The following is a 20,999-nucleotide window of genomic DNA, read 5'->3' as shown; positions in this document are numbered from 1 at the left end:
CTTATTGAAAGGGTGGTGTCCAGCAATCTAGGCTGATTGATATTTTTGTCTGCGGTGGAAGCTTTTGAAGTACGTCTTTCTGCCGATCTTTGGTTATCGTCTGAAGTCGACGTTGAATTGTCCTTCTAGAAGGAAATTCAGGGTCTATAGGCGCTAATCGGGCTAATCGAATAAGGTTTTGGAAAGCAGGCTGTTCAACAATTTGGAACGGAAGACGAAGGGTAGTAATAGTTATAATCAGCTGCTCTTGCCATTGTGTGTCGGTAAAGGATTGGGAGGAACGGGGTAAGCGAAGGGCCTAGTAATAAGATAAAATTAGATTTGATCTGATCTTCACCTTCTTATCTTTGTTTTGAACTGATATTTACCGCGTTTTGCATAATATGCTGAATATTTGGCTGTTTTCCTTGCTTTGTCTGCTTTCCGCAAGTAGGTAGATGTCTTCGGAGGGAACTGGTGCCAATCCGAGATCCATTCTTTGCAAAGTTTGGATGATAAAAGGTCTTTCCACAACTATTGCAGATAACCCTAGGCTCCCCAGTCTTATAGTGGGCTACCTGGTCAAAATGGGACCAAAGGTCTTTGTTTTGCTTTTTTCCATCCCATTGTACCTTCTTCTGTGTTGTCTCATCACCCCCAATCTGGGTCTCAATCCACCAATTCATAAACTCTGCTTTTGCCATCTCATGAAAGATAACCCACGTTTTTAGTCGGTCGGAAGAGCGTTTTAGACTAGATGGGACGAGACGGGGCTGGTGTGGAAAAAAGGTGGACTCAGTGTTTGAAGTAATTGTTTATTGGCTTTCAGATGGTAAGAATACCTGATTATCCTCACCCTCATAAAGAGAGGACGAAAGGAAGCTAGATAACTGAGACATGAGTAAAAAGTAAGCGTAAAGTGAGGAGAAGGTAAGAGAAAGGTGAGGGATAATCAGAGGAAGAATAAAGACTTAGGACTTAAAAGACTTACCTTAAATTTCTTTGAATGTTAAGGGGAAAATTAAATTCTAGTAGGAATAATAAAATAGGTTACTTATCTACCTATTTAGTCTGATCTTTTAGTGCATCCGATTAGTTAGATATTAGGGGAGTAGTGCGTCAAAAGTCCGAAATACCCATGGGCTACCCCAAATACCCCTGAAATTCGGCGAGCTTGATCCCCCCCCAAAAAATTTTTCACTTTCCCTCTCAATCTCATAACTTTTTCATCTTATAACACTCTACATCCTAGGTTATAGTGGTTAAAAAGCAAAACTAGTTGTAGTTTATAGCTTAGGAATTAAGATAAAAAGTAAAATACATGGATTCTTAAATTATTATTCTTTTAATCTGATGGGTAGTGCCCACCACCAACCAACATATTTAAATATATATTACTCCATGGGATGATCAAGATTCCCACACTTTTCATCTTAAATCCCCCTTAGTTTATCACTCTGGTCTCTTCGAATACTGGACTCCGATCACCGCGGCATGCATCAAGATCATGGCCAAATTGACGATCAGCAGCTGGACCAGGGTGCCGCGGTAATGTCCTCTTTCTATTTTAAATTTATTTCACCTAGTTACAAATAATATTAAGATGAAAAGGTGTAGATACTATAGTATAGGCAAATACAGCGAAAAATAACAGTAATCTATTTAAATTATTCAGCATATTATCCATCATAATTAAGAAGTTTATGTAGAAGGGGGTATTTGAAGGGTTCCCCGGCCGCCACCGCGGGGGCCCCAGGGGAGGGGGGGGGGGGGGCGAGACCCTGTCTCAGGATACCCCTGCCCCTACGGGCAAGGGTAGGGGTTTGAATCTTGTACGCCTTGGGAGGGGGTGGGTGGGGGGGGGGGGTTGGGGGGGGGGGATGCCCAGGTCTACCTTGGCCTGTTCCAATGTCGGGAATATGCTGGGGCGAGTCACCCATAGGAGATCGGAAAAATGGATTGTTTCTGTGTGATTCCATGATAAGAGCAACAAGGTGACTGATGTTAATTAGTGAGGATAACTCAGGTGACTACGCGAACCAAAGTCATACCCGGCCTCGTATGCTTTGAACTGTCTCTCATCGGAAGGAAGGCTATAACGATGTCATGAAATACCCGCTTATTCTTTGTCCCGAAGTGTTCGGTACCTAGGAATCATGATTAGTCTTCTGGCCTGGCAATTTCCCAGGTACTTACCGTCTACCATTCTCCATTAAACCTCGGTAAATCGGAGAACCAATGGAAGTGGTCTCCCTAGACGAAATCAAATGTTAACGTCCATCCTCACATTGGAAGAATCGCCGCGTGGAAGACCTACGACAGCCAATCATCGGGGTAAGAAACACTGTCAACGGCATACTGATCCGGATCCTAAGACCACCGGCAGGCCAAAATTGCTGGGTCAAGAAAGGCCAGCATTACATACTACAGCAATTGATTGGTCTGACATAGTAAAAAGCCGATCGTCGATTACTGATGGTGTATGCAAGATTCGAGAGTATAACAAAAAGCCCAAACCAAAACAAACGTTGCAGGCCGGATAGTTTCGAGCCCAGCTTTAAGAAGTTGGAATGGGACGGCCCCGATGACAAAAGAACATATTTTTTGAGGGGGCGGGGTGGCCTGAACTCTTGCGTTCGAACCTCAAAGCGCGGGGCACAAGACCCCCTTTGCCTTTCGTGGTTTGATTGAGGAGTGCAGATAACCTGCAAGGTATATCATAAAAGGAGTCGTGGCAGAGGCCGCCATCCAAAAACTCCTTTCATCTTTTGGAGGTTGGTAGAGACATGGGAGGCGCATCAAGGACCAAGAATCGTTGAATCTCTGCTAATAGGGTTCGCAGTTCTGAGATTAGAACGAACCATCGTAGCCTCGGGCGCTGACTCGATCGTTTTCGACCGGGTCTCGTTCGCGCGATCGACAATGAGATCTGCAATGTCAGAACGCGCAGGCATGTGATGCTGCGCACTGATAGGTCGAGTAGAACGCATTAAGTGAGAGAAAGTTCAACTTGAGGTCAGTCAATCCCTCTTTGAATTGGAAGTGCCCACAGTCATGATTTATACGCCTGAAATTGGCAACGTGCATTAAGCTAAGAGGTCAGGGCATCCCAACGCCGCCAAGATGTACCGGAAAGAGCTAGTTCCCAGGATGTACAAGGATTGTACTTTTTGTCTCACTTAAAAATTGGGGCCTAGGAGATTCCGTATGGGATGAACGCCGCCCTGCATACAGGTGAAATATGCCGATATATGTTAAGTCCTACTTTGATCTCCGGCGGTATTGCAGCGCCCTATACTGACGATGCCTTCTTTCTACACTTACACCTGCCCACCTTGCCTAAACTACGTGGCGACGTCGAAGAAGGCATAATTAAGATACGCGAAGCCGCCAGATTCCAGGAAACCCCAAAAGACGCTGGGTTGGCGCGTGAATTTAACGTCAGCCGTCAACCTCGAACCTCCCGTATCGCAAGCAAAACCGCGCTTGATGAGACAACCGAGCGATTATTCGGTAGATTCGGCAATTTGATTCATTATACTCGCCACCTATACTAAAGAGGATACGGCGCTGTGCGAACCAATTCCTTTGACGAAACGCGAGCGCAGACGCAACGTCCCACATATCTAAAAGCTGGGTTTATCGCTTTATCCAACGCCTTCCTAGTGACCTCACACTCGTTAAACAAAAGCCGATGGAGAAGAACCGACTCGAAGCAGAAGGTCTGGGATTTTACAACATTAGTCTGATCGTCAAAAGCCCTTCGTTAAGCTGATTCCACCAAAAAAAATCTATAACTTCGTTGAGACCGGCTTCCATCTCGGTCATGGAAAATCCCAGAAAGTCGTCCCTGCATACCCTGTACGAGCTTCACGAGGCAATCCATAAAACAAGATCTGTGAAACTTTGACTGCAATCGAGTGTATCGCTGCGGATGGATCAACAACCCTATCTTACTTCATTTTATAAAGGCGAATACCACCTCGCTCGATGGTATCAATCTGATCTACTTCCGGACCGTTACCGAATCCCGACAGCCCCTAAAGGCTAGACTACAGACGAGATTACTTTTGATTGGATCCAAACCTTTCACGAGCAAATAAGATGCCGGATTTGTAAAGGCGAAGCTCGCCTATTACTCATAGACGGCCATGGTTCACATCTTACGTACGATTTCCTCGAGTTTTGCGGCGAACTCTGGATTATCCCATTTTTTTTTATTCACACAGTACACACCTCGTGCAGCCTCTCGACGGACAGCTTTTCATGTTTATAAACAACTTTTTTGCGCGCAAAATAACCAAACCACTCAGCGGGGCGTTCGAGTATCGATGAAGCAGATTTCGGAGATATTCCACGAATCCCGAAAACGAATCGAAACAACGTATGATCCCCAGCGCATTGGCCGACCGAATCTCCCGTCTAATCCAGAAAAAAATCGTACGACCGCTTCGAGACGCTCAACCAACTCTAGAGCTTCAAATCTTCAGTATAACATCACCAGCATCACCAACAACACTATCTATTTCGACTAATCCACCACCAACTACGATTCGTTCGCTCCGGCGTAGCACGAGTCAAGCAGAGAATTCTATTCAAAACAGTTCAGGGCTTAATCAAAGCTTTACACGACGGCTAAACCTACCATTTCAAAGCTCTGTTGAAAATTCCGAACGCCCCGATCAGCTCCAAACCAATACTCAACAACACCGTCGCCATAAATAGCCTCCAAAAAAACAGAAATCAAGCAGGTGAATCGACAATATAGGGCCTCTCATAGTTAAGGATGCGAATGGGGAATTGCGTACCGTACACAGCGAGAGGGAACAGATTATTAAGTGGGCTAGGAAAGCACAGAATTACACGCGATTTTGACCAAACCCGACGGGATAGGGGATAATTCGCCTAGTATGGAGCCTAGTCAGTCGGTTAGAGAGGGCCTCAGCTACCCTACTGGATATATATAGATGGTGGTACATAATAAAATAGGTCGAATAGCTTCAATTCTATCGTTGATTTGGGAATTGTCGCTAGTATGGGGCGCTGCAATACCGTCAGAGGCGGCGTAGTGCGCTGGCAAGGCACGGCTACAGCAAAAGTGCGATACACCTCGACACACGAGGGTCATAGTCATGGGGCGAGGTGACTCCCGCATCAGCGTCTGCTAATAGCGTAGCTAAGATCTGGAATGCGCCAACACGCGTATGCAACTCGACACACGAGGGCCATTGTCATGGGGCGAGGTGACTCCCGCATCAGCGTCTGCTAATAGCGTAGCTATGATCTGGAATGCGCCAACACGCGTATGCACCTCGACACACGAGGGTCATAGTCATGGGCGAGGTGACTCCCGCATCAGCGTCTGCTAATAGCGTAGCTAAGATCTGGAATGCGCCAACACGCGTATGCAACTCGACACACGAGGGCCATTGTCATGGGGCGAGGTGACTCCCGCATCAGCGTCAGCTAATAGCGTAGCTAAGATCTGGAATGCGGTAAAACGCATATGCAACTCGACACACGAGGGCCATTGTCATGGGGCGAGGTGACTCCCGCATCAGCGTCTGCTAATAGCGTAGCTATGATCTGGAATGCGCCAACACGCGTATGCACCTCGACACACAAGGGTCATAGTCATGGGGCGAGGTGACTCCCGCATCAGCGTCTGCTAATAGCGTAGCTAAGATCTGGAATGCGCCAACACGCGTATGCAACTCGACACACGAGGGCCATTGTCATGGGGCGAGGTGACTCCCGCATCAGCGTCAGCTAATAGCGTAGCTAAGATCTGGTATGCGGTAAAACGCATATGCAACTCGACACACGAGGGCCATTGTCATGGGGCGAGGTCATCAGCGTCAGCTAGGATGCGGTAATATGCGTATGCAACTCGACACACGAGGGCCATTGTCATGGGGCGAGGTGACTCCCGCATCAGCGTCTGCTAATAGCGTAGCTAAGATCTGGAATGCCGTGACACGCATATGCAACTCGACACACGATGGCCACGGTCATGGGGCGAGGTCATCAGCGTCAGCTAGGATGCGGTAATATGCGTATGCACCTCGACACACGAGGGCAGTAGCATAGACCTAGGCCGACCTGGCTCGCGTTGTATGACCATTAGCTTTCACAACTCTTTGTGATTATGGCTAGCATCCTCCGTCCCTTATTTATTGTTATGTTTACTTAAAGGAAGCAATTCCCTTAAGTTCATGCCTGCCTTACTTCAGAAGAGCACAGTAACCTTGTTTCCACTTACACAACTACACTTCTTTGAGTTCAACGCTTGATTATCCTAGACAATCATGTCTGCACCCACTATCACGCGAATTAATCCTACTTCTGGCCCTACTACGGGCGGAACAACTGTGAGTATCACCGGCACTAATCTTGCCACCCCCACAGCAGTTACGTTTGGTGGCACCGCTGCTACTGTTAACTCAAGCACCCCAACATCGATCTCGGTCACAAGCCCAGCACATGTTGCTGGTGCGGCCCGGGTTGTGGTAACCACTGCAAATGGTACCAGCATTCAGCCAGTGAATTTCACTTATATCACTGTTGCTGCTCCTGTCATTACTTCCCTTTCTCCAACTAGTGGGCCAGTATCAGGTGGAAACATAGTTACGATCAATGGCACAAATCTCCTCTATACCACTGGTGTCACCTTTGGAGCTACTCCTGCCAGCAGCTTTGCCATCCTTTCCAACACTCAAGTTGCTGCAGTTGCGCCAGCAGGTGCAGCAGGATCCACCACGGTCAGTGTGACCAATGGAGCTGGTACCAGTAGCACTCTACCATACACCTATAATGGGGCAGCTGTTCCCGTCGTCAGCAGTGTGAGCCCTACTAGCGGCCCTGCTGCTGGCGGAAATACTGCTATCATCAGTGGCTCTGGTTTCACATTTGCCACGGCTGTGACTTTTGGCGCAACTCCTGCCACCTCATTCACTGTGGTTTCTGACACAGCGATAAATGCGGTTGTTCCCCCAGGCCCGAGCGCCGGCGGTGTTGTCGATGTCCTTGTCACCGGACCTAGTGGTACTAGTGCCCCTGGCACTACCTACACCTATACAGCCGCTCCAACGCCTACCATCACAGCGCTTACCCCAGCATCCGGGTCAGCATCAGGTGGGAATACCGTCACTATCACCGGCTCAAACCTTAGTGGCGCCACAGGAGTTACATTTAATGGTACTCCAGCCAGTTCTTTCACTATTGCATCACCCACTCAAGTGAATGCTGTGGCTCCACCAGGTACTGCTGGGACTGCCTCGGTAGTAGTCACAGCGCCTGCTGGTGCTAGCACGGGATTCAATTATACTTACGTCGCTACACCTACACCTACAGCGGTGTTCCCTACTACAGATGTCACAGCTGGCGGCAACACTATCGCTATCACTGGCACTAATCTATTAGGTACTACTGGTGTGAAATTCGGAACCACCCCTGCGGCTAGCTTTACAGTTATTGATGACACTGAAGTGGATGCTGTCACGCCTCCACATATTGTGAGCACGGTTCCAATCAATATTACCACCTCAGGCGGCACAGATAGCTCGCTTAGCTTCAGCTTCCAGCCGTCACCGGTAATTGCTTCTATTACTCCCACTTCTGGACCAACTGCTGGGGGCACTACAGTGACCATCACTGGGGCTGGCTTGATCAATACCCTTGATGTGTTCTTTGGGACAACTGCAGCAACCGCCTTTACAGTTATCTCTGATAACACGGTAACTGCAACCTCCCCTGCTGGAGCAGTAGGGGCTACTGCTGTGACAGTTGACACCGCTTCTGCCACTAGCAACGGCGCCATATTCCAATATATTGCCGCGCCAACCCTTACCACCTTGTCGCCTACTGGTGGAGCCATTGCTGGCGGCAATAACGTGACTCTTACTGGAACGGGCTTCACGACGGCTACTGATGTATTCTTTGGAGCCAACCCAGCTCCGTTCACTATTCTTAGTGACAGCTCAATCAGTGCAGTTGCACCTTCCGGCACTGGAGCCGTTTCAGTCACTGTTGTGAACCCTGGAGGGACTAGTGGTGCTCAGACGTACTCCTACTCTTAAAGCATCCTGTTAGCGAATCAATGATCAGCTGGTGATGGACGCAATGTGGAGCTTGTGATGCTCCTGCGTCATTCTATATTGCCTACCTACACCGCCCTTGCTATTTGCTTACCTATTTGCTTGCTTACCTTACACACTCTCTTACCGCGCAACTATACCGCTCTCTATCTTCATACATCTACTACTCCTGCCACTCATTTGCATCTTCCTGTTGTTTTTCCTTCTGTCTTTGATTTTCTTGCTTTAGTCACCTAGTGTAGTGGGAGAACTGGTGACATAATGAGCCTATGTGTGGCCTCAGGCATGATTTAATGTCTGCAGTGCATAGTACATCTCCAGACACACTTGGAGAGAGACAAGTCATCTACCCAATTCATTCAGGATTCACCCAATTTCTTCTATCCATGATGCAGCATTAAGATTATCCCGCACGGCCGCAACAGGGCATCAGTACGGCCTCATCCAGCATCCTCTACACCAGACAGGCAGTGTGTGTGTGTGTGTTGTCCAGTCTGCATCGCCAGACAGCCATCGAGCCGTTCCCATTTCACTAGTTAGTTTAACGACGTTTGAGGTTATCCTACACTAGACAGGGCGTCTCACAGAGCTATTGTTTGATTGTTTAGACATCGCCACAGCCCGCCCGTGGGCACCTAGTCACCGCCCGTAGTCCGCCCGTAGTATCCCGGCGGGTAGCCCTCGCCCTCACCCGCGGGTGACCCTCGGAGGGTCACCCTCAGACCCTCATTTTGAGTAGACCTGGACAAACCCCGGGGTGAGACTGCGCCAAAACCCGCGTTTGGGCCCAGACACCGGGCCCGCGGCCCGACCCGAGCGGGCTTTGCAACCCTTCGGGCCCGAGCCCAACCCAAAGCCCACTGCGGGCCCCCAATGGGGGCCCCCAAAAGCCCAACTTTTCATAAAATCGAGGTCTTGGCAGTCACAATGCTACCGATTCACCTAAATAAAATAACGTAATTCACTAGTGAGCGGCCACCCCATCCAAATTTCCGCAATTGGTGAGGTGAAAAACACTTTCTGTTTATAATCCTCCGGGCCCAAAATACCACTAGGATCTGAAGATTCAATTTCTCCATTGTGTCTGTTCACGAGAGGTGGATGTTCTGATATTTCGCGTTTCATAGACGCATATGCGTCTGGACTTGGCGTTCGGGAATTTGTCGTTATAGGATCTTCTTCTGTATCAATGGACTGTGCCACCTGCAAACACTCATCTGATGGCGGAGAGACATCTGGCTATTTTGAATGAAGCAGAGAGGTACGCTGCATTAAAAGCTGACTCGGATCTGTTTCATCGCAGAGTGCTTCTGGTGTGAGCCAAGCATCCCAATCAATGGGGGTCGTGATCGGGATCATCGATTGCATGGGTCTCATAAGAGACTGAAGTTTCTGAGTCAAACAATACTATCCTCTGATGCTGGACAGTGGCAATATGAAAAGAAACAATGATGAAGTGCCACGCAGTGGCTTCAGGGAGGAGCATTCTAAATAACTGATGAATTGCCTCAGATCCAGCAACTAAAGTGTGAGTGAACAGGAAAACACGTTGAATTTGAGGGCAGCTGAATTACTGTAACAAACGAAGGAAATGGCTAGACAAAAGAAAAAAGGGAAGAAAAAAAGGAAAAGAAAAGGAAGAGAAAGAAAAGGAAACCGGGGCCTTAAGCGCCCCCGAAAGGCGCATCTTGAAAGGGGACAATTCTGGTTGCGACACCATTTTGGGTGTCGCAGGCAGAACGGTGATCAGTTGGCCGCAGTTTTCCCCACACGGTCACGGTTTTTGAAATCCGTCATCTTTTCCAAACAGTGAGTTTAACCAGGACTGAATGGAGTACTCACCACTTGAAAATCATCAGGTAAGTCCGAGCTACCATATAATGTATTCCAAGAACTGTGGAATACACTGGTGAATTGGAAGGTGACTGCAAAGAAACAGACTGGCTTGGGTGGTTAAACGTCGGAAACCAGGAGGGCGGTGAAGCGATACATTCTGTGGCCATTCGTTGGGCGCCACCCGCGAGTCTCTTCACCTCTACAAACTGGCCCTTTCTCATTATGAAGGCTGAAACTCCGTCTCATGCAACCTAACTCTCTGTTCGATGTGTTTTTGAACTATTTCTCTCGAGATGTCCCGTACATCATGAGACGCGGATACTAAGAAGTAAGCGTCTATTGTGTAATCAAGGCATAGGGCTTACCCATCACTAAAACCTCACCACGGGCTTCATGCGTGTTTGCCAGTCGTTTAATATTTCGCCCGGAAGCCTCTTCTGATATTATCTCATCATATTGAGGTTTCCCATTGAAAACTTTGGCATGGCGTTCTCTTGCTGCCGGCGTACAAGGAGTGCCCGGGAACGCCCACTCCGGCAGCAATGGAAGACATCAGGACAACCCGTCCACCGGGTTGAATATAGTTGTAGGTGTTCTTGGCCACGAAGAACTGAGCTCGGGTATTGAGATCGAACACCTTGTTAAAATCTTCCAAGGTCGTATCGGCCAGAGAGACAAACTTCTCCGTTCCAGAGTTCCAAACGACAATGTCTAGTTGACCAAAGTGCGCCACGACCTGTCGGAACAAGTTCTCAATTGCGTCCACTTGAGTCAGATTTGCCTGGAAAGCGGCAGCGCGGCCCTCCAGCGCCTCCATCTCCTTGAGCATCTTTTCGGCGGAGTGGGGGTCCCTGGCGTAGTTGATGGCCACAGAGGCACCTTTCTTGGCCAACTCGAGTGAAATGCCGGATCCGATGCCTCGGCTGCCACCGGTCACCAGGGCGATTTTGCCTGCAAGCTCAAGAGGAGCGGCGTGGGGGATTGGGAACAACCATTGTGGTGCGAATGTCGAAGACAGGTGGACGTAGAAGAGGTAGTATGATTGGGAGGAAATACGTTAGAAAGCAGAGAGAGGTAGTGGCTGGGCAGTGAATATATTGGGAAACCGTGTCTGCTTAGAGGCAATGCCCGATGGGGTCTCTGGCTGAAATCAGCTGTGTGCCTAGATCAGGTCCTGCCTGATCCAACATTGGTTACTTGAGGCAATTCGACCGCATTGGGGTATCATGGTATTTCCAGGGCCATGTAGATTGGAGAATCTTAGTTGTGATAAGCGACTGACGCAGCTATGATCATGGACGTGATGAACTTGCTATTGTCGGGCCGGTTTGACTGCTTCTGCCTTGTCTCTAGAGATAGTGACTTTACTCGACTACTGTAGCCGCTCGCATTCGCGAGTCTGGGCTAACTGCATACGAATTCGGGGAGCGTAAGACGCTGAAGCGCTTCGTTGCCGCCTGCGATAACTTTATCTACACCGAAAACCTGATGTACCACGAGGAGTTTGTAGCACAAGCCGATAGAGTTGTCATATCCCAAACACATGCTCTATCCCAGCAGGTTCAGGGAGATGACCACTTGGCAAGGCAGCTGCGAACGACGGTGGAGACCTCCTCCGACGAGGGGGCAAGTGTGTCATCCAATGAATGACTAAGGCTGAACCCCGCTACATTATGCAATCGAGCTTAGTTATATGGTGGCTACCACCGCCGCCCACGACCTGCTTGGGGGCGTTGGTGGGAGTCTTTTAATTTGCGACCGTAGCGCTCGGACTTCCTCATGAAGCTTCTCGTTCTGTTCTTGTAGGACATTCTGGTCGTGCTTGACCTCTAGTATTTCAGCTTTGGTGACTTCAATAAATGCAGTTTGGTGGTGGATGATGTCCTCCAGGTTGTCGAGGAGTTTCCACGCTTCCCTAGTGGTGACCCGGCCTGTCCCTTCGGAGGGCGTATAGATTTCGCCATTCCACGTTCTTTTTCCTATAATCGGAGCCGGGGCGATCGTTAATCGGGGCTAGAAGTCTTCCACTGAAAAGCTGGCGCTGGTTTCTTGGGTGTTTATGGGAGGGGTCTCGGGAGGCCCCGCTGGTGGGTCCGCCATCGGTTCCGGGGTTAGCTGCCGCTCGGTACACAATCACAATGTCGCGACAGCGGATTACGGTCCAGGTTTCTGGCCATATCTATTGCTTTACGGTCCAGGTTGGATGAGTCAGCCAGGGCGGTGGGAACATGGGGGTTTTGTATCCACATAGTCCCGGTTCGAACTTAGTATCATTACCAATCTTACAAGTTGTTTTACACTTCCTTACGGTCCAGGTTTCCGTACCTTACGAGTCGTACTTCTTGTGTTGTTTCATACCAGTCTGTGAGATTGCGTTTTAACAATAATTGTATAGCGGGGTAATCTTGCTGTCGCACTCGCACTCAATCCGATCTGTCGCCTTCCAGCGACTCCGTCCTGTTCCCCAAAGGTACGGCAATATTCGAAATCAGTTATACCCTCCACACTCACGAATTAATTTCCGAACCCTAATCTTTTTTGAGGTTTCAGCAGTCTTCGATAACGCTGAGGCTTCCTTGATAGATATCATGTGAGACACTAACTCTGTATGGTAATGTCGATCATCGGGAAGCGTGAAAAGCACGCTTCCACTCAGGGGTTATCTTAGTCATCTTCAATAATACTCAATTGCTGGCATATGCTATCGCTCCTCCTATATCCTAACCCTCATCTCAACAATCTTCAGTAATGACCGTACAACCATTGATGGGTCCTTTCTATAATACAGTAATTTCCCATGGAATCGCATAGAATCTTTCATGCCACAAAGTCCCAAGTCCAAGCAAGGCGTAGTTCAGATGATCTGGCAATATCGTCTTATACCTTCTTTCCTCCAGTATCCAGCAGAATAATCTGGTACCTATGTATTAAGCCGTCTCTTATCGATTCAACTGCAGTCACTGTATGTTATTGCTGATGGAAAATTCTCGGAAAGGAACAGACATGGCTTAAGTGGAGCGTGTGGTCCACATTATCTGGGCGGCGCACATGCTCTTCTACATCACCAGTAGTCGAAGTCACGCGAAGATATGTATCACAACACAGCGCCGATATAGAGCAATTCGACTATTGTGAAACGGATTATGAAACCGAAAAGACAGTGATTATGACAGGTCCCAACAATTCTATGCGCCGAAAGTTCTTGTAAAGTATTGCCCAGCTACTGTCACCATCTAAGGGATGGGCAGGTTGCATGGAAGCCACTGCGATCGAGGGAAACATCGTTTACCTGCACATCAGTTGGCTGGCGAAACTTTGACGAAGATGACCGATTCAATACGACAACTGGACGATGTTGATATCGGCGAGGTCAGAGTTTTAATAGTTCAGCAAGCCTATAGATGCATCATCTCAGCTCAAGTGCAAACATGGCTCCAAGACGCCTTTGGGGCCACGGCTAGTTCGAAGCTTTGGACATTTTGAGATTCGTTGGCAGGCAATTGATAGATTGCAGACATTTGCGGTCGATAACTACCCGGGAGCCGCACTTCCAGCACGTTCTGATCTAATTGGTTTCTCCCAAACCAAAAATAGGGGCTCATCCGGAATACCATGTTTTCATGTGTTGCTCGTTTTGGAATGCCCCGCATCCTTCCCAACGTATCGAAAGTGGACGAATTTGTTAGATACCCTGTGTTCGCTCTGATTGTCTTCTACGCATGATGACTCGCGCTTTTGCTTGTCTGTTCCCCACGGGTTACTAGGGCAATCATGGCTGGCCCGGAGGAATGTATTTGAGTGTACGGTTCTATACCAGCATGGAGGAACACCTTGGCGAGACAAGAGGCAAGGAGAGTTCGCTGAGATTATCGGGGCTTGCTGGCGTAGAGTTAAGTATTCACGTGAAGCAATAACCTCAAATATGGATCGTTAAAGTTTGTCCCGCTAGCTCCGCGGACCAACAGTTTACGTTAAAGTAGAAATTATGAACAAGGGAGGCCGTCAAGTTAAATTTCGGTCGGAAATAAAGGCATAGAGAAGTTCAGAAGTAAAGTCATTGGACGGGGAAACCGGCTGCCAGCATAATGTCTCGGCCTTGCATGTGAAACGGAGCAAGGGAGACAAGAATGGACCATCCACGGGCCCATAGGTGGTAGACCTAATAAGATAGGAAACATGCCCAAAAATGGCTATTGCTTTTATGCAGAATGCTAATTTCCTCTTTGAACAGCAAGTATTTTGCTGCATTAAGTCTATTTCCTGTTTAAGTTTAGTTTCCCTTCATCTGGTATGTTCGTGAAAATCTATAGGCATATCATCCATCCCTCGTTTCCTAGTACGTATATATTTGTCATCTATGAATCATTTTGCAATCACTATATAATCCCCCCTGAATCAGTCCTCCTTGCACCAATCCAATTACCCACTTCATTGACCTGGTCTAACCCTGTATTCCTTCGTCAACTATCATAATGCGGTTGTCTATTGTTGCTACTTTCTGTGGTCTCATTGCTCCCACTATTGCTGCACCTCCAAAGGATGTCAACAGCTCGCCTCCCCTCCATCACGACACTGGAACTTATCCTGGATATTCGGCCGGCTCTGCTTCTCCTGAGCTCAGTTTCTACATGTGCTGCACCGCAAGCCCTGACTCCGCTGGCATAGACAACTATTATCCCCCGTATGGCTGCATATACGGACCCGCAACAGGGGCATGCCCTCAGGGAGCCAGCTCCTCATTCCCACATGCGTGGCTTTGCACATATCAGTTTGGTGAAACCGGTAGCCTGGTAGGTGTTGTTCTGTAAATGCGGTCGATGATAATGGTCAGGTGTACTAATAACTATATATAGGACTGCACTTATGAATCTGGCCCATCTTCCACTTCTATTGTTGCTGGAGTTCTTAGGCCCGTATCAAATGCTGTTGGTAGTGTTGCAGGAAATATTGGTCTATAAGCTTATGTTCAGGATAAGTCTCTGGTCTGATGGTGTGGAGTTTTGCTTAGACCTTTGATAGGCTTATACTATGGTTAGTATCTGCAAAGAATAAATCCAAAAGCTTTATTATTGATAATTGCTAGTTTTCAGAGCCTTCCCCACATCCATAAGCTACATTTCTTTCATGAGAAGCAAGGTGTCTCTCTTCTTTTTCTTCTAGTCAAAATTTTTTTTCATTCATGTTATTCAGATACAGTTTTAGCTAGCATAGACCTTAATCCCTCGTAAGTTTAGAGACCATTCTGTTTTATTTCCTAGCTTTTTAGGCCTACCGTACTTGACAAGCGAGAGAGGCACCAAATCGCGGTTACGCAGCCTCCAACGATCATTCGCGTTTTTCTCCACCAACAATCATGGAATCTTCAAAAATAAAATAAAAATTAAAAAGGTCCAAATGATCAAATCAAGACAGAGCGAAATCAAACTAAAAGTCAGAGGTATTAGGGACAGCGACACAATCTCCATGCCAGTCGCCTACAGCAGACCCTTATGCAGCCACTGAAGATCCGCACATGTTTTCTTTTAATTAATACAGATGGTAGACGGCAATAAATCCCATTTGCTTAGGTAGGGAATGCAGAAAGTGACGTTGGGCCGTGGGTAAGGGGTCAGATTGGCAGGTTTCCCTGAGCTACTTGGTGGGTAAAATCCGTCTTATGGCGAGTATTTCTACTTTATTGGACGAGTGATTTAGGCGGCCATACACGACCTCAAACTCATCCCCTTAACGCCAAGACGCTAGCTGCACAGATCAGGGGTTGCGTATGTGTTGCAGCTTCATATTTGTCTAGGCTAAGTCTAGACCATACTTATCGGTTAGATCAGATCAGTGCTTGAATGCAAAAGATATGTGGCATCATCGGCCGAATCAATGGACAACAATTTCTCGTCCTAGGAAAGTTGGAAAGGAAAAAGAAAAAAGAAACGAACCGTCGAGTTGGCCCGCTATACCTGGGGGTCGTCAACCAGCCTACGCTGATAGGACATAAAGTTTTTGGATCCCTAGCCCCACATAACTTAGATTATCTAATATTCTGCCTGTCAAAAACCTCCAAGATGTGACGCGTGACGCATGACCATCCTGAGGACTGAGGGGGAACGTGATCTGGAAGGAGCCGCTGGGCTAACCTGATTGGCGATAGAAGGGGGTTTTGTTTTGTAGCAGCTCGTTTTCCTCTTTCTCTCTTCTTCCTCTCTCCAGTTTAGTTGCTTTGTTAATGACACACGATTTCTTCTCGTCTTGGTCCGTAACATACAACTAAACTCTCCTTTTCTCTTTCTCGTCGCCGTGGAGCAGTCCAGACATCAGACACCTTGCTGTCGCTGTCTCGCCCCACCGGTGACACCATTTGACGAATCAGAATCAGAACCGAACCGAACGAACGAACCCCGAACCGAACCTCAACCCTCACCGAACGCCAAGGCGGAACCACGTTATGGTGAAAGACATCGACCCCCGTGCGAAGTCTGAAGTCGCGCGACCGACGCGAGCGGCGCACTGCACCGACCGAGAACCTCCTCGCAGAAGAGGTGATGATAATGATGACGACCAGGAGCACGCCGAAGAGCAGGAGTTGCCTGAGTTGCCGACTCCATCCCGGAACCCATTGAGACGCCGCGACACGATCAGCTTCGAGGTCGATGACCCAGAGGCTGAGGACCTCGTCCGCCGGGAGTACTACTCCAAAAATCAGTTCCGGAAGAAGGTCCAAGAGGATGTTGATAGCCTATGGGAACAGCTGGTCCAGCGTGAGGCCCGTTGGACTCAACGTGACCTGCAGACTTCCGGAGATGCACGTCTGGTTCAGCTTCTGCGGACTGATATCGGGCAGCTCAAAGCCACTATCGTTGACCTAACCCAGGAGCGAGATGAGGCTACTGCCCACCGGAATCTTGCAGTTAATGAACGGAACGACCTTGCTTTCCAGATCCTTCGATCCTTGGCACCGACCCCTCAGAATACTTCTAACCGTCAAGATCCCTAAGTCCCTGAAACCCACGGCCGTCTGTCGGCTAAGATGCCCGATGCCCCAATGTTGGATGACTGTAAGACGGTTCGTTTTAACGCTTGGGCTACGATGATCAAACGTAAATTGGCTGCGAACGCCGACCACTATCCCACTGCTGAACATCGTATGATCTACGTTGCGAGCCGTTGTGAAGGAAAGGCGCTCCTTTATATCCACCCTCGTCTGGAAGAAGATGCCTCGAACCCTTACCGAGACGCCCTAGATATTATGGAGCACCTAAAGGGCGTCTTCCAGAACCCGAACCGTGCTGCTGAGGCTTACCAGGAATACCAGCGTCTGACAATGAAGCCAAAGGATAACTTTAATGACTTCCTTGCCGAATTTGTTCGTCTCGCCGAAGAAGCGAACCAGCCAGAGGACCGCCGTAAGCGAGACCTCTACGATAAGCTTCCGAACTTACTGCAGACCCAGATGATGCTGCTCGTGGATAAGACTACCGTTGATTTCAATGAATTTGTCCGCACCTGCCAGAGCGCAGCCCACAATATCACCCTCTAGTTTAAGGCTAAGGAATCCCGCAAGCTGACTACCCCCTTGAGCACCGGAGCCACCACTGGAACCCCGACTGGTATGGCCCGCTCCCGCGCCTCGCAGTCCCCGTTCGTGAAGCGCGAAGGCGCTGGTGTCACCCCGTACAAGCCACTGTCGGTCGAGGAACGCAACGCTTTGATGAAAGAAGGTCGCTGCTTCAACTGCCGCGAGCAAGGTCATATGACTCGCGAGTGCCCGAAGAAGAATACCGTCTCCACGATCGCTACCGCTGAACTTCAGGCACTGGAGCAGCAGCCTACTAACCCTGGTAATGATCAGTCGGGAAAAGCCTGAACCTGGAAGAAGTCTCCTTTCCAGGTGGTAAGAAGTTGTCGCTTTGTTCTCTGGACTTGACTAGATTGTTTGGATTGGGCGAAAGTCTTAGTTTTACCGCTCAGATAGCCCATAATGGACATTCTCTTTCAATTTCAGCACTTGGTGACACCGGAGCAGGTGGATACATCTATATCGATTCATCCCTCGCAGTGCAGGCCGCGAAGGCCTTTGGTCTACACACTCTACCCTTACCGCACCCCATCCCGACCGAGGGCTACGACGGGCACCCAGGAAGGCCAATCACTTATGCCCTCGAACAAACCCTGATTATCGACGGCCGGAGACTCTTCCGCCTACCGATGTTAATCACTGACCTCGGACGACATGACCTAATTCTTGGACGGATGTGGTTCAAGGAATTCGGCGTCCTCCCGGACTGCAGGAAGGGACGACTTATCTGTCCTAAGGAGCCTAGCCTCGAGGATAACGTAACAACTAAGATGCCTGCGATCCTTCCTCGGTCTATTCTGAAGAGACTAGAGCCAGATCCTAGGCACCAAGAGGACGCTGACCGACGTAACCTATTGTTCTAAGACTCTCACCAACCGCGCAAGCTTCCAAGTGTTACCCAAAAGCTTCTTCCGTTCGGTAGTGACCAGGTTATTGGGCCTCAGCCTCAGTCTCCACAGAAACCAAGGAAGGAACGCTACATTGGACCCTCGGACGCAATTGCGCTAATCGGAGGCACGGGATTTCACCGGCATATAGGGAAGGAAGGTAGTGAGGTCTTCCTTACTTCCCTCTATGAGATCGACCGTATCGTGGAAGAGAAGCGTGATACTCAAAGGTAGGCTGAAGACCAGGAAACGCGGAGCGCAATCCCAAAGGAGTACTACGAGTACGCTAACGTCTTCTCGAAGCGGGATTCGAACACCTTACCGCCGCACCGAGGTGCTACCGATCACCGGATCCTTCTTGACGAAGGGATGACGCCAGGATACTGCCCTCTTTACAAGCAGTCAGAGGAGGAACTCCAGGCGACAAAGGCCTATATCACCCAGAACCTTTCCCAGGGCTTTATCGTGCCTAGCAAGGCCCCCTATGCATCTCCTATCCTAATGGTTCGGAAGGCAGATGGCGGTCTACGACTCTGTGTAGATTATCGGAAGCTAAACGCGCTTACGAAGAAGGACCGTTACCCTCTTCCACTAATTGATGAGATTCTTCAGCGGCTTGGTAAGGCCAAAATCTTCACGAGGCTTGATATCCATCAAGGGTTCCATCGAATCCGGATGTACCCTGACTCAGAGGATCTCACTACCTTTCGAACGCGATATGGATCCTTCAAGTACAAGGTAATGCCATTTGGCGTCACCAATGGGCCTGCCACGTTCCAGAGGTTCATCAATGAGACGCTAGGCGACTATCTGAACGATTTCGCTATTGCTTTTATCGATGACATCCTGATTTACAGCGGGACGATTGAGGAACATATCTAGCACGTGAAGAAGGTGCTACAACGACTCCGTGGGGCCGGCCTACAGGCGAGCCTAGGTAAGTGCGAGTTCCATCAGCAGAGCACCCGTTTCCTAAGGGTTTATTGTTGGTACCGAAGGGGTCCGTGTGGATCCTGCGAAGACTGCAGTTATTCGAGACTGGCAGCGACCCACGACAGTCCGAGGTGTGCGGTCATTCCTTGGTTTCTGTGGGTTTTACAGGAGGTTCGTTGGGAACTATAGCCGAATCGCGAAACCGTTAAACCGCCTAACGGAAGATAATACACCCTTCGATTGGAGTGAGGCCTGCGAAAGTGCCTTCCGGGAGCTTAAGGAGAAGCTCACCTCGGCCCCGATTCTACAACCCGACCGCTCCGACTAAGCTTGAGACTGACGCATCCGACGGGTGCGTTGGTGGAGTGATGTCCCAATTTGCAACTCGATGGACATTGGCACCCAGTGAGCTTCTATTCGAAGAAGCTCGATCAAGCCCAGCAGCGGTATGATACGCATGATCATGAAATGCTCGCAATCGTCCTCGCACTTGAGGAGTGGAGGGCGGAGCTTGAAGGCCTCCAGCGAGAGGATCGGTTTAGTATCTTCTCCGATCATCAAGCCCTACAGTATTTTATGACTACTAAGAAACTGAATTCGCGTTAGGCTCGCTGGGCTGAGTTCCTATCCCGATTCCACTTCTTAATCCGTTACTTTGCAGGGAAGCGGAATATTATCGCAGATACCCTCTCCCGAAAAGATCCCAGTTTGGGAAACGGACGAGAACAGATTCTTCTCCCTCGGTCGTGTCTCGAGCACGGCGTACACCCCAAGGACCGCGACGACCCTACCCCTACCCCAATCAGCACCTCCGAACATATTTCAACGGCTGCCGGTGGCTCCAATGTCGTCACCCGAGTGACCCTTGCGAACCAACGACACGAGAGTCTCGAGGAATACCGAGAATTGGCAAGAACTGATCCGGATGGACCTTGGAAACTGCAAGATGGGCTACTATTAAATATAGGTCGCCTAGTGGTGCCAGATGATGGGAACTTACGGGCCCGGTTACTTAATGAGATCCATCGGCAGCCCTTGACGGCGCATCCCGGACAGGATAAGACGAAGGCTCTCATATCCACACGGTATTTCTGGCCTGGATGGTCTACTGACGTTAAACGTTATGTGGACAACTGTCTAGTCTGTAAGCGTGCAAAGACGTGGAGAGACCGGCCCCCAGGTCTATTACAACCTCTTCCCCGCCAGACCGTCCATGGCAGCATATCACGAGGGATTTCCGATCGTTCCCTGAAGACAAGCGGGGTTTCGACGCAGTGTTCGTGGTAGTTGACCGGTTGAGCAAGCGGCCAGTCTCCCTTCCATGTCATAAGACGATTGGAGCTCCAGAGATGGCCCAGTTATTTATCTCTGGTGTTATGCGGTACTTTGGCCTACCAGACTCGATCGTGTCAGACCGGGGAGGCCAATCTGTCTCAGAATTCTGGACGGAGGTCTGCCGAGTCCTAAGGATCAAGCGTAAGCTGTCGACAGCATACCACCCCCAGGCCAGAGCGAGATTGCGAACCAGCATATGGCACAGCGACTTCGTGTGTTGGTGAATCAACGCCAGGACGACTGGTCTGACTGGCTTCCGGTAACGGATTTCGCCGCTGCGGCTCTGCAGCAGGATTCTACCAAGAGGTCTCCCTTCTTTATCGAGCGAGGATATGAGCCCCGGATGTCCTTTGACTGGGACGCACC

At 49.2% G+C, this 20,999-nt stretch overlaps 9 protein-coding genes across 9 annotated transcripts; 6 read left to right on the top strand and 3 right to left on the bottom strand.

The window, feature by feature from the left end:
- Nucleotide 1: 1 nt before the first annotated feature.
- Nucleotides 2-869, bottom strand: N7477_009039 (zinc finger BED domain-containing protein; the record flags this gene model as incomplete). Its single annotated transcript, XM_056970700.1, has 3 exons — nt 2-298; nt 369-752; nt 822-869. Coding segments are annotated over 3 exons (729 nt in total), but the record flags the coding sequence as incomplete, so codon positions are not given.
- Nucleotides 870-1,658: 789 nt separating this feature from the next.
- Nucleotides 1,659-2,933, bottom strand: N7477_009038 (uncharacterized protein; the record flags this gene model as incomplete). The annotated part of the gene is made up of 5 exons (XM_056970699.1): nt 1,659-1,977; nt 2,031-2,072; nt 2,176-2,232; nt 2,297-2,349; nt 2,841-2,933. 5 exons carry the CDS (start codon nt 2,931-2,933, stop codon nt 1,659-1,661), a joined length of 564 nt encoding a protein of 187 aa, XP_056817678.1.
- Nucleotides 2,934-6,287: 3,354 nt separating this feature from the next.
- On the top strand, nt 6,288-8,057 carry N7477_009037 (beta strand repeat-containing protein; the record flags this gene model as incomplete). The annotated part of the gene is made up of 1 exon (XM_056970698.1): nt 6,288-8,057. One exon carries the CDS (start codon nt 6,288-6,290, stop codon nt 8,055-8,057), a length of 1,770 nt encoding a protein of 589 aa, XP_056817677.1.
- A 2,305-nt stretch (nt 8,058-10,362) lies between these two features.
- Nucleotides 10,363-10,906, bottom strand: N7477_009036 (Hydroxynaphthalene reductase arp2; the record flags this gene model as incomplete). The annotated part of the gene is made up of 2 exons (XM_056970697.1): nt 10,363-10,869; nt 10,904-10,906. 2 exons carry the CDS (start codon nt 10,904-10,906, stop codon nt 10,363-10,365), a joined length of 510 nt encoding a protein of 169 aa, XP_056817676.1.
- A 299-nt stretch (nt 10,907-11,205) lies between these two features.
- Nucleotides 11,206-11,561, top strand: N7477_009035 (uncharacterized protein; the record flags this gene model as incomplete). The annotated part of the gene is made up of 2 exons (XM_056970696.1): nt 11,206-11,269; nt 11,293-11,561. The coding sequence occupies 2 exons, from the start codon at nt 11,206-11,208 to the stop codon at nt 11,559-11,561; spliced, it is 333 nt and encodes a 110-aa protein (XP_056817675.1).
- Nucleotides 11,562-14,383: 2,822 nt separating this feature from the next.
- Nucleotides 14,384-14,719, top strand: N7477_009034 (uncharacterized protein; the record flags this gene model as incomplete). The annotated part of the gene is made up of 1 exon (XM_056970695.1): nt 14,384-14,719. The coding sequence occupies one exon, from the start codon at nt 14,384-14,386 to the stop codon at nt 14,717-14,719; it is 336 nt and encodes a 111-aa protein (XP_056817674.1).
- Nucleotides 14,720-16,347: 1,628 nt separating this feature from the next.
- Nucleotides 16,348-16,896, top strand: N7477_009033 (uncharacterized protein; the record flags this gene model as incomplete). Its single annotated transcript, XM_056970694.1, has 1 exon — nt 16,348-16,896. One exon carries the CDS (start codon nt 16,348-16,350, stop codon nt 16,894-16,896), a length of 549 nt encoding a protein of 182 aa, XP_056817673.1.
- A 33-nt stretch (nt 16,897-16,929) lies between these two features.
- On the top strand, nt 16,930-17,439 carry N7477_009032 (uncharacterized protein; the record flags this gene model as incomplete). Its single annotated transcript, XM_056970693.1, has 1 exon — nt 16,930-17,439. One exon carries the CDS (start codon nt 16,930-16,932, stop codon nt 17,437-17,439), a length of 510 nt encoding a protein of 169 aa, XP_056817672.1.
- A 72-nt stretch (nt 17,440-17,511) lies between these two features.
- N7477_009031 (uncharacterized protein) lies at nt 17,512-17,766 on the top strand (the record flags this gene model as incomplete). The annotated part of the gene is made up of 1 exon (XM_056970692.1): nt 17,512-17,766. The coding sequence occupies one exon, from the start codon at nt 17,512-17,514 to the stop codon at nt 17,764-17,766; it is 255 nt and encodes an 84-aa protein (XP_056817671.1).
- Nucleotides 17,767-20,999: the final 3,233 nt, after the last annotated feature.

The sequence above is a fragment of the Penicillium maclennaniae genome, assembly GCF_028827695.1.
Source record: "Penicillium maclennaniae strain IBT 15551 chromosome Unknown utg000008l:1.0-3552695.0:1.0-3555053.0, whole genome shotgun sequence".
NCBI classification, from domain to species: Eukaryota; Fungi; Ascomycota; class Eurotiomycetes; order Eurotiales; family Aspergillaceae; genus Penicillium; species Penicillium maclennaniae.
Note: the sequence above shows the minus strand (reverse complement) of the source record. Positions and strands in the feature narration are given on the sequence as shown.